The 15000-nt window shown below is 44.6% G+C and overlaps 1 protein-coding gene across 6 annotated transcripts in view; it reads left to right on the forward strand.

Moving 5' to 3' along the window:
• LOC127933244 (proline-rich membrane anchor 1-like) overlaps positions 1-15000 on the forward strand; it is a 222009-nt gene that overhangs the window by 99135 nt on the left and 107874 nt on the right. The window contains exon 1 of one of the 6 annotated variants that reach the window (XM_052530070.1): positions 1-951. This exon is cut by the window's left edge and continues 1013 nt beyond it. The exons of the other annotated variants lie outside the window; for them this stretch is intronic. Coding sequence (XP_052386030.1) covers positions 886-951 — 66 coding nt within the window. The 5' untranslated portion in view covers positions 1-885. The remainder of the gene's footprint in view (positions 952-15000) is intronic. 6 annotated transcript variants of the gene reach the window in all.

The raw sequence follows: 15000 nt of genomic DNA on the forward strand, positions 1-15000 counted from the left end.
CACTGTACTGATTCATATTACAGTCCACTTGTGTTTTACACTCTGAATATAGAGAGAGAGAGACAGTTCAGTCTCTTGTAATATTTGTTGGTAGATTTGTAGCAATAGCCAACTCTTGTAACATTGTATGAGTCAAAATTATACATTAAAAAAAATAGACCCTTATGGTTTTGTGGCCCAGGGTCACAGTTCATTTGTACTGTTGAAAACAAACAGAATAAGTGCAGTCTTGTGTAGTTTCAGTAATTGTCATGCAAACTGTAGCCACAGTGCACTTCCTGCCAGAGATGAAACATTCAGATGGCACTGGTGCTCATAAATACTTCTGAGAGATGATGAACTAATGAACGTGAGAAAGTTCAGGCTTTTATAGGTTATCCATTGGGTGGTGCTTTGAGAAATGCATGTAGCTACTGGTTTGCAAATGTTATGGTTGACTGGAGCACTAGAGAAGAGAGAGAGAGCGAGAGAGGGAGGGAGGAGACTCCATCACAGTTTGTGTGTGTGTGTGTGTGTGTGTGTGTGCTCTGAACAGCAGCGGAGATCTGAGGAGTGTGTGGCTCTGCTTCACCCACACTGGATCTGAGCGACACGCTGCTGCTCCTCACGATGTGTTTCTGTGTGAGCTGCTCTTAGGATCGTCTGTGGAGTTACACAGTCTGACACTGACCACGGACCAGCCATTCGACAGTGATGAGGAGTTCCTAGTCCTGAGCTGGAGTCACGCCACGTTCAGAAGAACTTATTTTCACTCTGTGACTTTATCAGAGTAATAAAGCGTCTGCAGCTGAGATGGAGGCATCTCTTCAGTAGAAGTGCTCCTGTGCTTGTGTTGCTCTGGGTCCCTCACATCACCTCGGGCGTGACCTCAGGAGTGAAGCAGGGATGCTGGACCTCTGCTCTTCTGTGTTTGCTCACTGCTTGATCTCGTCCTGTCTTCTCTTGTGTCAGGTAACCTTTTACTACGAGAGGATTATTACTGTTATTAACCCATTAGGAACTGTGCAGCATCAGAATTAGCTACACCAGATTGCGAGTGAATCACACTTTTAAACTAATCGGATAAAACGGATTTGTAAAAAAACGAAACAAAAAAACAAATCAGAAATCGACTCAAGTTTGATTCATTGGACAGGTGACTCCCGCACTGAGTCCAGTTTCAGTAAATGGGTCATTATACGAAAACGTGCCATTTTGTGTCCCTCAGGGAAAAAAAAAGCTCTGTAAATCTAAATAAAACATAAAACAATAAATTCATAATTTAGTTTCCATAATGTCTCATAATATAAGAATACATTATTTTCTGTTTCTTTTGTTTTTAAAGGATTTAAATCAAATTTTTGTGCAAAGCATCTTGAAGAAATGTTGAAAATGGCCTGTCCCTCTGTATGATTTTTCTACTTCTACTTGCTATCGAGGGCAAAAAAGTCAAACTATTATAAAAAAAAAAAAAAAACATATAGTATAATGAAGTGTCAGTTCATTAGTCATAACTGAATTTTATTCTTAACGTGTCAAAAAAAAAAAAAAAAAAAAAAAAACACAATTTAGTCGGGTCCCTAGGTTCTCGTCAACCCTGTTACTTTTTATGAAAACACCTCTTTAATAGACTGTTCCATTTACATTTACATTTACATTTAATCATTTAGCAGACGCTTTTATCCAAAGCGACTTACAAATGAGAACAATAGAAGCAGTCAGGTCAACAAGAGAACAACAACAGTATACAAGTGCCATGACAAGTCTCAGTTAGTCTAGTATAGAACGCATAGCCAGGTTTTTTTTTTTTTTTTTTTATTATTAAATGAAAAAGACAAGAAAGGGAAAAGTACTGGTGTTAGTAGGTTAAGTGCAGGCGAAAAAGATGATTCTTTAGATGTTTCTTGAAAATGACTAAAGACTCAGCTGTACGAATTGAGATTGGGAGGTCATTCCGCCAGCTGGGCACAGTCCAGGAAAAGGTCCGTGAGAGTGATTTTGAACTTCTTTGGGATGGCACCACAAGGCGTCGTTCACTCGCAGAGCACAAACTTCTGGAGGGCACATAGGATTTAACCAGTGAGTTTAGGTAAGATGGTGCCGTGCCAGTGGTCGTCTTGTAGGCAAGCATCAGTACCTTGAATTCGATGCGAGTGGCTACTGGTAGCCAGTGTAACCTGATGAGGAGAGGAGTAACATGAGCTTTTTTTGGCTCATTGAAGACAATCCTCCAGGAGAGGATAGAATTGAAAACATTTAAATAAAAATGTAATCAATTAATTGTAAATGTTTAGTAAGAGAGGCTAATATTTCACTCAAAATTGAATTGAGGCGTTTCATTTTTATTTCCATACATTTTTCTTAAAACAGATGATGCTGGGAGAGTGTCATTTGGAAATGAACGTATTCATCCGCTAAAAAAAAATATAAAAAAATAAATAAAAAAACTTTCAATATTCTCAATTCACAAACACTCTTAATGTAACAAGGGGGGTTTATCTTTCACAGTATATCAGATTTGTTCTACATATGTATTTACAACCTTTTCAAAAAATAATTAATATGTTGGTAACAGGGTTGACCAAAAACACACATTAAAATTGGTTATATGAAGAAAAAAATAATAATTATAAGATAGCCTGAGATGGCACGGAACATTTTCCTTAGAGGTAAGGATCTACTTCATCCAAAAAGGGGCTTAAAGATTTTCAAAACAGTACTTTGAAAATCAAAAATTGGGAAATGGCACGTTTTCTTATAATGACCCGAATGCTGAAAGAGGTGGATATTTATCTATGTTCTTAGAGCTATCATATGAAACAACACTTTTAGCTGTCTGTTATCAGCAGTGAAGCAGGTTCTGAAGTAGCCTTGAAGCTTCCAGGGCAGAAATAAAAAAATAAAAAACATATAATTATTTATTGTTATATGATTAAATATAACACTTAGAGGATAGACAGACAAACAGACTATATGGTAATACAAATATAGAGGAAAAAACAACAATAGATGCTGTCATGAAACACCATGAAAAGGCAACTGCTGGACAGCTGGGACAGGCCAACAATTCCAAGTTGGCGGAACTGAGGTTCCAACTGAAGAAAAAGGAAACCTGTTTGAGTTTAGAGTTGTCTAATAGAGAGGATGAAGGAAAAACATACAAACCCTGCCCCTGATTTCATCCAAACCCTGATTTTTTTTTTTTTTTTTTTTTTTGTTGACTTTTCAAAATATTGTGGAAAGCGAAACACTGTATAATTTTATTTGCATCTGCATCCAATGGGATTCCTGGCAAGATGGCGGATAGGGTGCATCGTATGTTGTGAGCTCTCGAGGACTGTCCCAGTTTTTGTTTCATGTTACACTTTCCAGTCCATACAATTCGTTCCTTTTGAAGTTGAATATATTAAGAATCTGAAAAACAAAAGAAAACAAGGTGCACCATGACTACAAAAAAGAATCTTGCTTCATGCCGCAGTAACGAGGTAGATGATGGCCATGAGTATGCTACGAGGATGGAAGTTTCCACTGAGAATACTAAAAGAAAAGATCCTTTCTCGCTGGTAAAGAAGAGGAACAGTTAAGAGGAAGGATACGGGGACAGAAGGGAAAGAAGGAATGAATGCAGTCTTAGAAGCGATAAAGCAGCTAACGGATAAGGTGGACATACTAGGTACTCAGATACAACAGAGTTCCATCATGTTAACAAGTATAGCCAAGGCAGTTGAGTTCAGTTACAGTCTTCGGTCTGCGAAGTATCGGCTTTAAAGAAAGATCACGAGGAGTTGATGGAGCGTGTCTTGGAGCTGGAGAGATACAAACGCCGATGGAATCTGAGGATTCGTGGTCGAAAGGAAAAGGAAGGTGAAGACATACGTGAGGCGGTTGCACAGTTGCTGGTGAAAATCTCCCCATCCTGGTCCTCGAACATCAATCACATTGTTGATTCGGTTCATCGAATAGGCAGACGTGAAGGAAATAAAACAAGGCATGTCATCATTCAGTTTACTCAGAGTATACACCGAGATGCACTGTGGAGAATGACAAAGGACCACTCGATCCGCAAAGAGCTTCGTATCAACTTCATCGAAGACCTCTGCGAAGCCGACAGGGAGACCCGAGCTGCTCTGTGGCCAAAGATAAAAGAAGCTAGAGATGTGGGTACGCGTGCACTTCAGAGGAGGTGTTGGATATATAAATGGACAAAGACTTACTTAGGAACACATAAGGTATATGAACAAATGCTTTAGAATTTAAAGCTTGAAATAACCTTTTGATTAATACAATTTGTTTGGAGGGTTATTTTGCATTGAATGCAGTTTGAAGGGACAGTGCCTGTTTGGGCTTTCGTTTCTACATTTTTTCAGAAGTACATTTTTTCGATCGGATTAATATTTGTTGGCAGTTGCCAGTTTTGTTTATGAATAATTTTGTTTTTTTCTTGTATTTCACTTAATGTTAGGGTATTAAGAGAGAACACTTAGAGAAAATCATTATTTTTGTTTTTCAAGGGCGAAAAAGCACAATTTATTTTGTTGCAAGAAACACACTCCAAACAAGAGGATGAAAGATTTTGGATAAATCAATGGGGAGACAAAATCCTTTTTGATCATGGGTCCACTAGATCAGCAGGGGTGGCTGTTTTGTTTTGTAACCCACCTGGTTAACTAGTGACATCTGGATTCAGCAATAATGGGCACTGGTTAATCTGTGTCATGAATATGGATGGCCATTATTTTATTATGGTCAATATTTATGGTTTCAATAACGTAATCCAAAACAGACAGTTGATTTCAGATGTTTCCAGTGTTATTGTATACCTTAAACTAAAATATCCAACTGCTAATACAATTATGGGTGGTGATTTTAACATGGTCAGTGGTGAATGCCTTGATAGCTATCCCTCCAGATGTAGCCTTAGTTCTTATAACCCTGTTTTAACCGATTTTTGTCGTACTCACAATTTGCTGGATCCTTGGTGCTTTAAATATCTTAACATGAAACAGTATTCTCGGTTTAAGCCAAATAATGTAGTAAAGTCAAGAATAGATTTTTGGCTAATTTCAGTTTCTATTATTAATTTTGTCAGTGATTGTTGTATGTCTACAGCTCTTCTTACACATCATTCTCTTATTAAATACATTTTTAAACCTCCTGGTGTTAGCCTTCAAAATAAAGGATATTGGAAATTCAATTCTAATTTATTAAAATGCCAGTCATTTGATGAGGGTATTAGGGCCATGGTCTCTAATGTGATGTCTGACGAGTTAATAGTGTCCTATATCTCCAAATGGGAATATCTTCAATTTAAAATTATGGAATACTCAATTAATTTTGGTAAAACACTAAATCGAAGTAACAAATGATCTGAATCTAATATTATTAAAGAAATAAATGTATTTTATAATAAAACATCACCTACTGATAATGAAAAACGAAAACTACAAAGTCTTCAAAACAAACTTGATGAAATCTATCTTTGTAAAGCAGAAGGAGCTTTTATCAGGTCTAGGGCTAAATGGATTGAGGAGGGGGAAAGGAGCACTTCCCATTTCTGTCGGTTAGAAAAAAGAAGGAAAGAGAACCTTTCAGTTAAAGCCTTATTGATCCAGGGCCAAGCAATTACTGATCAAGCTTCAATCACTAAGGAAGTGGTTTCCTTTTACAGTAACCTATATTCCTCAACCTTTTCTCTGGATGATACAACATCCTTTTTTGACCTTATTAAAGACTTTATTCCCCATACAGATGATGATTGGGTAGCACTGTGTGATGCAGATATTACATCTGATGAATTAGATAAAGCAGTAGGTAGTTTATGTCTAGACAAATCTCCAGGTTGTGACGGCCTCACTGCAAAGTTTTATAAGCACTTTTGGAGCACACTTAAAGAACCTTTTATGCTTATGTTAAAAGAAGCAACAGAAAATATGACATTTCCATCCACCACGAAACAAGGTATAATAACTTTAATCCCCAAGCCTGATAAAGACCCTCAAATTTTAGATAACTTTAGACCAATTACATTATTAAACACCGATTATAAAATTGTGACCCTTATATATGCTAACAGATTAAAAATGTTTTTACACAAAATTATAAGTGAATCTCAATCTGGCTTTATGAAGGGAAGATCTATACATAATAATATTCTATTAGTTTTTGATATTCTAGATCAGTGGTTCCCAACCTTTTTCAACTCTCAGCCCACACAACCAAACACATGTTTGCACGGCCCACTGCAAAAAAAAAAAAAAAAAAAAAAAAATTAATATTTAAAAAAATGACCCCGCTATTGTTGGGTTAATAACTTATACTCAGAAGCTAGATTGTTAACTGTCTTTATTGAATGCCCTGGCAATGAACCGAAAAATAACTTGGGCTGGCACCACACTTGGTACAACGGATGTTGTTCTTTAGCATATGCAGCAAAAATATAAATGATAAATTGGTGGTTTATTCTTAAACCAATCAGTGAGCTCGAATAGTGGAAGCATAGTTACAGTTTAATATTTAAACAATTAATTTTTTTCTTATTTAATTATATATATGAAATGTTGTTAAGTTATGTGTATCTTAATATTTAAGACTACAGTAGAATGCACATATGCACATTGCATCTTGAACATTTCTGTCTATCTTAATATTTAAGACTACAGTGTACTTTCATGCACATTATTACTATATTTAATTCTACAGTATACATCTTTGTTGTCCTATTTCCCCATTTCTTTTTATTATAACAACAGAACTGCTTTCCATCTTTATCAAAAACTCAGCGATAGCCCCCACTAGAGGTACTTGGTCAGACACTTATCATCGGCCGATTTGCAGGTGATACTGCATTTTTTATAAAGCAATTATCAGAAGTCCCCAAAATACTACAATCTATTCAAATGTTTCCCAAAGCTTCTGGTTTAAAAATAAATCTGAACAAGTGTGAATTAATGCCAGTCCATCAATGTCAATTAACTGAGGCTAATAACATCCCTATAAAATCTAAAGTTAAATATTTAGGCATGCTTATTTCAAAAGACTTCTCTGAAAATGAACTTATGAATGTGTGGAATACAATAGATAAATGTCAAATTAAACTCTTATAAGTTTATTAGGTAGAGTATTTTTGACTAAGATGGAAAGTATTTCGAGGTTAATCTATCCAGCATACACAATTGCTGTTTCAAATAGAGCTATTAAAAAAATCAATCAAATTAACTTTGGCTACATCTGGAAAAAGAAGACCCATTATATGAAGAAAGTAGAGATGATAAAACAATATAAAGAGGGAGGTTTACAAGCTATTGATTTTGACTCTATAAACGAGACCCTTAAAATGAATTGGTTAAAATCCCTTTTAAATAATAACAGTTTTTGGTTTCATATTCCCAGAGAGCTATTTAAGAAATTAGGAGGAATAGAGTTTCTTTTAAGATGTGACTTCACTGCTCAACGTCTCCCAGTTAAATTATCCCAGTTTTACCAACAGGTCTTGTTATATTGGAAGATTTTATATAACCATAATTTCACACCACACAACACACCATTATGGAATAACAGATACATTACAGTTAGAAACAAATCATTGTATGACAAGGATTGGATGGAAAAAGGTATTTGGTCAGTGTCCCGTTTAACTGAGGATAGTGCTATTATATCATATGACAATTTCTGTTTTAAATATTTTAATTACAGTCGAGCTAAATTTGAATCTATTGTTAAAGCTATTCCTAACTCTGTTATTTGTCTGATCAAAGAAACTCTTCTTTATTCGAACCCTATGACCCTGTGTTCACCTCCACTGTTAATTGAAGGCTGTGAATTTAAAGGAGGTAAACTCTCCAACAAAACTATTAGAAATATGTTTAATAACATTTCTTATCCTATCGCAGTCTACAGAAATTCGATTTCTTCTAATTTCCAGAAAGATATCATTCATATTCTTAGAACTAAATACATAACATTTCCTTTATCTCCCAAGATTAAAGAAATTCATTTTAAAGTGTTAAATGGGATAGATCCATCCAGTGAGTACTTAAGACTTAGATGTGGATTTGATTCTAATAAATGTATATTTTGTGATGATATCGAAACTACGGATCACCTGTTCTTTCATTGCTAGCATGTGGATGCTTTATGGTCTGATATTCATGACTGGCTTTACCCAAAGATACGTTACCTGGTCAACTTCACCCTAAAAGACATTGTCTATGGACTTGTAATGAATAATAACAAAATAGATTTTCTGGTCAATAGCATCCTTATGCTGGGAATATTCATAAATCCAGATTCTTGAAAGTTAAACCAGCCTTTTATGCATTTCATAATGAGTTTCTTTTGTATTCCAAAGCCCTTAAAATGATGAAAAAGAAAAATGCAATACGCATGTTTACTACTATTATGGAGTATGATTTACAAGAAAAACCCTAGCCCCGCTCCTAGATTATTATTTACATTTTTTCTTCCCTTTTTCCTTTTGTTCTCTCTCTTTCTGTTGTATGTAGATGAACCTATTCTATTCTGTACATTGTAATGTGAAGATGTATTGATTTGGCCAAGAGGTTTGTACATTAATGTTTGTTCAATAAAAAAAAAAATCTGCATCCATTGTATTTCGTGCTGTTTTACTTCCTTTTCTGGGTCAGAACATCTACGTTTGGTAGTTTCAGCAGTGTATAGTGTAAATGCAAAAATCGGATACGGGATACTTTTAAAAGATGATGTAAGCGGGTCGTCAAAAAAATGATTTACACACTACAGCAGGCCCGGTCAGAGTGAAGGTACACAGAACCTACAATTTTCACCGCACTGGCAAAGCTTATTTATTATTTATTTATTATTTATTATTATTTATTGTGTCCCGTGCCCAATTCGAAGCTGGGATAGAGTATGAGAAAAGAAAGATTGGTTCCCACAAGACAAGGGAAAATGAGCAGGAATGTGAGCGCAGACAGTGGTCGTGATTGAATTGTGTGGGAACGGCAGGTGTAGAAACACAAAACTCACACACACACACACACACTGACAGGAGGAGGACAGAGTAAAGGTACACAGGGCCTACAGTTTTCACACTTTTATTAGCCTTGAAAAAATAATTAATTGTATAATTTTTATTTTGATAAAAAAATGAAAACGGGTCCAACAGACCCCGAACACCATACAAGGGTTAAATGTGTTGCGTTCAACAACTCATATGCTTGTCTATAAATATCATGCTCTAATGTCTTCAACTGAGTTTGATCTTTTAAAAACATGTTTCAATGCATTAAGCCACCTTAAGAGTTTAAGAATGTCTCTGAAGTGCTGAAATGTCAATTTATAGAATGTCTCGAATTGTAGTACACGCTCATTTATTGAACTGTTAATGTGATGCGTTCCAGACAACTATTATATTATATTATATTATAGTATATTTTATTATATTATATTATATCATATTATATTATATTATATTATATTATATTATATCTGGGTTGTCTGGAGGATAATATATTGCCATTTTACTGCCCTGCCTTTGGGATTATAAATTATCCCCTGCCCCCGGGGGGCTATCGGCCCGTGGGTAGTGGCATCTGAAAGGGGGCCTCAGAGTCTACCACGGTCCCGAGTTTGAAGTCACTGGGTCTCGGCCTCGGCCTGATATAGCCGTTCAAAATTTCGAACTTTGGGGGGCGCTATCCCCGGCTGTCGGGCGGCCATCGGCCCATGGGTGGCGGCGTCTGATAGGGGGTCTCAGGGTCTACCGCGGTCCCAAGTTTGAAGTCCCTGGGTCTCGGCCTAGGAGAGATATAGCCATTCAAAATTTCTAACTTTTGGGGGCGCTATCCCCGGCCACCGGGGGGCTGTCGGCTCGGGGGTAGTGGCATCTGAAAGGGGGCCTCAGAGTCTACCACGGCCCCGAGTTTGAAGTCCCTGGGGCTCGGCATCGGCGAGATACGGCCGGTCAAATCTTCGACCTTAGGGGGGCGCTATCCCCGGCCCCCGGGGGGCCATCGGCCCGCGGGTGGCGGCGTCTGATAGGGGGCCTCAGGGTCTACCGCGGTCCCGAGTTTGAAGTCCCTGGGTCTCGGCCTTGGCGAGATACGGCCGTTCAAAATTTCGAACTTTGGGGGGCGCTATCCCCGGCCCCCGGGGGGCTGTCGGCTCGGGGGTGGCGGCGTCCGAGAGGGGCCGACGGGCCCTATCAACGACCCGAGTTTCAAGTCGCTAGGCCCCGGCGTTCCCGAGCGGGCCCCGGTCGAACATCCAACCACCCCGTCTCCGGCGGCCTTGCCCAGGATGGTGCGCCTTTCCCGGGTAGAGCTCCGATTTCGCCCGCGACCCCGGAGGTCGGCCCGATAGAGGATGCCGTTTTTACCCGCCATCGGGGTGATGACAAAAGCGCTTCGCAGGCTGAGCTCCAGGGGCTTTTTCGAGCGACCCAGGCCCAGCGTGGCCTCCCCCTCCTGGGCATGAGAGTGAGTTGGCGCCCCCTAGTCTGGTTCTCTGTAAATTTGAAGGTTGAGCTCCAGGGGCTTTTTCGATCGACCGAGGCCCAGCGTGGCCTCACCGTCCTGGGCATGAGAGTGAGATGGCTACCCCTAGTCTGGTTCTCTGTAAATTTGAAGGTTGAGCTCCAGGGGCTTTTTCGAGCGACCCAGGCCCAACGAGGCCTCACCCTCTCGGGCATGGGGGTGAGATGGCGCCCCCTACTCCGGTTCTCATTAACCGTGGAGGATGAGCCCCAGGGGCTTTTTCGAGCGACCCAGGCCCAACGAGGCCTCACCCTCTCGGGCATGGGGGTGAGATGGCGCCCCCTACTCCGGTTCTCATTAACCGTGGAGGATGAGCCCCAGGGGCTTTTTCGAGCGACCCAGCCCCAACGAGGCCTCACCCTCTCGGGCATGGGGGTGAGATGGCGCCCCCTACTCCGGTTCTCATTAACCGTGGAGCCTGAGCTCCAGGGGCTTTTTCGAGCGACCCAGGCCCAGCGAGGCCTCACCGTCTTGGGCATGAGAGTGAGACGGCTCCCCCTAGTCTGGTTCTCTGTAAATTTGAAGGTTGAGCTCCAGGGGCTTTTTCGATCGACCGAGGCCCAGCGTGGCATCACCGCCCTGGGCATGAGAGTGAGATGGCTACCCCTAGTCTGGTTCTCTGTAAATTTGAAGGTTGAGCTCCAGGGGCTTTTTCGATCGACCGAGGCCCAGCGTGGCATCACCGCCCTGGGCATGAGAGTGAGATGGCTACCCCTAGTCTGGTTCTCTGTAAATTTGAAAGTTGAGCTCCAGGGGCTTTTTCGATCGACCGAGGCCCAGCGTGGCATCACCGCCCTGGGCATGAGAGTGAGATGGCTACCCCTAGTCTGGTTCTCATTAACCGTGGAGGCTGTGCTCCAGGGGCTTTTTCGAGCGACCCAGGCCCAACGAGGCCTCCCTCTCCTGGGCAATAGAGTGAGATGGCGGCCCCTACTCCGGTTCTCTGTAACCTTGGAGGCTGAGCTCCAGGGACTTTTTCGAGTGACCCAGGGCCCAGCGTGGCCTTACCCTCTAGGGCATGAGGGTGAGATGGAGCCCCCTACTCCGGTTCTCATTAAACGTGGAGGCTGAGATCCAGGGTCTTTTTCCGAGCGACCCAGGCCCAATGTGGCCTCACCCTCTTGGGCATGAGAGTGAGATGGCTCCCCCTAGTCTGGTTCTCTGTAAATTTGAAGGTTTAGCTCCAGGGGCTATTTCGAGTGACCCAGGCACAGCGTGGCCTCCCTCTCCTGGGTATGAGGGTGAGATGGCACCCCCTACTCCGGTTCTCAGGTCGCTGGGTGACCAGTGGCAGGTCATAGGCTCCGGGGCCTCTTCGGTGGGAGACCTATCCGACCGGCCCTCGCCCTCATCGGCCTCACTCGGCAGGTCGGAGGCCCTGGAGGAATTCGGTGTTTAAAAAAATGACCAAGTCGAAGATGCGGGCCTTGGCCAGACATCCACCCTCCCCAAGGCTCCAGGGCAGGCCGGGAAAGGCGTCTCAGACCCGGCCACCGTCAAGATTCGCCCGCGACTCCGGAGGTCGGCCCGATAGGGGATGGCATTTTTACGTGCCGTCGCGATGTCGGCGAACGCGTCATTTTCTGGACTTAGGTTCTGGCGCGTATCGCAAGAGAACGGATCGAGTGGAGCACGTTGCGGGCCCGATCTAGGACCCTGCCTGGCCGCTGGCCGTTATGGGCGGGTGCGCCTAGGTGGCACGGTGAGTGGAAGTTACGGTTTCGATGAGGGCGACACACCGTGTCCAGCACATGCTCGCATGAGACGGGGGCCCGACCCCCACTTTCTTGGGAGACTCAGAAGGCCGGTCTATCATAAGGGTCCAACACCGGCGGTCGGAGAGGAGGCGTGTCCTCCTCCTGTCCACGCGAAGCACACTTTTCCCGGTTACGGCCTCGATCAGTGGCCAGCCACCCCCATAACCCCCGAGTGGGGGAGGTCGCCGCACGTCGCCCTATGAGCGGCCGCGCCGCGTGGGTTCCACCCCCAGGGTGCGACACCCACTGCGGAGTGAGACCCGTGTGTAGGAAACAAGCGCGCTGCGGTTGTCCAACCCACACCCCCTCCTGTGGGCTACCAGGTTGATCCTGTCAGTAACATATGCTTGTCTCAAAGATTAAGCTGTACAGGTCTAAGTACAAACAGCTGGTACAGTGAAACTGCGAATGGCTCATTAAATCAGTTATGCTCCCTTTGATCGCTCCACCCGGCACTTGGATACCTGTGGCAATTCCAGAGCTAATACATGCAAACGAGCGCCAACCCTCCCTCACGGGTGGGGACGCGTGCATTTATCAGATCCAAAACCCATCCGGGGTCGGGGATCCGTCCCCGCCCTGGTCTATTTGGTGACTCTAGATAACCTTGGGCCGATCACATGCCCCCTGCGGTGGTGATGACTCTTTTGAATATGTGCCCAATCAACTTTTGATAAATACTTTAGGCGCCTACCATGGTGACCACGGGTAACGGAGGAATCAGGGTTCGATTCTGCAGAGGGAGCCTGAGAAATGACTACCACATCCAAGGAAGGCACAAGGCACATCCAAGGAAGGCACCAGGCACGCAAATTACCCATTTTCAACTTTGAGAGGTGGTGATAAAAAATAACAGGCTCTTTTGAGGCTCTGTAATTGAAATATCTGTATCCTAAACACATGTGAGTGGACCCTCGGGTATGCCCTCCCCCTGGGACCTTGAACTGAGGTGTGGTACACCTGTCAAACTGTAACACAGGTGTCCTGAAGTGAGCTCATGGAGAGAAAACCTCCCATGGAAGATGAGAGCAAAAGTTCACTTGATCTTGATTTTCAGTATGAGACCGGATCGTGAAAGCAGGCCTCACGATCCTTTTGGCTTTACAAGTGTTAAGCAGAAGTTTGTGGAGAACCCAGTGCTTAAATGACCCGTAGACTACCTGATTCTGGGTCAGGGTTTCGTGTGTGGCAGAGCAGCTCACTTGCTGCGATCCATTGAAAGTCAACCCTCGATTCAAGTTTTTTGTCGGCCGAGGAAGAGGCCCAACCGGTGCGACCTCGGTTCGACACCCCCGCCGGCGTCCCGGGGGTACCAGTGGCCGGGGCGGACGATGGGATGATACGAAGAAGTCGATGGGGGGGGTGACCAGTGGCGAGGGGGACCTCTCCAGGAGGCGGCCCGCAGGGTGGAGCGTCGAAAGCGGTCTGAGTGCGGCGCCAGACTCTCCATCCAGACCCTGGAGGTCCCAGGGCAAGACGGCCAAAACCTAAGTCGATGAGGGGTGACCAGTGGCAAAACCCTAGTGGCCCACTGGGCCTACCGAGCGCGACCGCCCCCGTGTCCTGGAGCGGTCCGGTGCCCGAGTTATAAGGTTACAGATCCTAACATTCTGGGGGGGGGGGGGGGGGGGGGGGGGGGGTGCTATCCCCGGCCCCCTGGGGAGCATTGGCTCCGGGGAGGTGGCGTCTGAAGGCGGGCCTCGGGGTGTACCTCGGTCCCGAGTTTGAAGTGCCTGTGGCTCGGCCTAGGCGAGATACAGCCTTTCAAAATTTCTCCTTCGGTGGCCTCTATCTCTGGCCCCCTGGGGTGCATCGGCTCTGCGGTGGCGGCGTCTGATAGGGGGCTACGGGGTCTATCATCGACCCCCAGTTTGAAGTCCCTGGGTCTCGGCGATGGCGAGATACAGCCGTTCAAAATTTCTCCCTCGGTGTGTCTATCTCTGGCCCCCGGGGGTCCTTCGGCTCTGTGCTGGCGGCGTCTGATAGAGAGCTGCATGGTCTAAAATCGACCCGAGTTTGAAGTCCCTGGGTCTCGGCGAGATTTAGCCATTCAAAATTTCTCATCCGGTGGGTGCTATCTCCAGCCCCGTAGGGGTCCATCGGCTCGGGGGAGGCGGTGTCTGACGGGGGCCTCGAGGTCTACCTTGGTCCCGGGTTGGAAGTCCCTGGGCCTCAGCGAGAATTTCCAACCCCTCCCTCGCCGGCGGCTTTGCCCAGGACGGTGCCCCTTTCCCGGGTAAGGCTATGATCTCGCCCGCAACACGGTCTCTCGCCGTTTTCTCCGCAGTGCGGGGGTCCCAGGGGCTGAATCTCGGGGGACACATAGTGGGCCTTGGGGCCTACCGAACGCCCTCACCCCCGAGTCCCTGGGCAGTCCAGTGCCTCAGTAACGAGGGCACAAATCCTGAAGATTGGGGGGGCCATATCTCGACCTCCCCAGGGGTTGGGGACCTGGAGCCAGTGGCATCGGATAGAGGTCTCCAGTGTATAATTTTGCTCTGAGTTTGATGGAGTTTGCCCCTGTTTCGTGGGAGTTACAGACTGTCGAATCTTGGGACCCTTTGCCTTTGGGGGTCCGTGACTCCGGCCCGAGGGGTCTATCAACTCGGAGGAGGTGGCGCTAGAGAGGCCCCGTCGGGGGCTATCACGGAGCCGAGCCTCAGGTCTCTAGGTCTCCCCCGTCCTTCCGTTTGACCACCAAAAATACAGGGGGGCCATTTCTCTGGCCCCCGGGGGGGTGGGGCCTCGGGGCG

Source organism: Carassius gibelio, chromosome A17, assembly GCF_023724105.1.
Source record: "Carassius gibelio isolate Cgi1373 ecotype wild population from Czech Republic chromosome A17, carGib1.2-hapl.c, whole genome shotgun sequence".
Lineage (NCBI taxonomy): Eukaryota > Metazoa > Chordata > Actinopteri > Cypriniformes > Cyprinidae > Carassius > Carassius gibelio.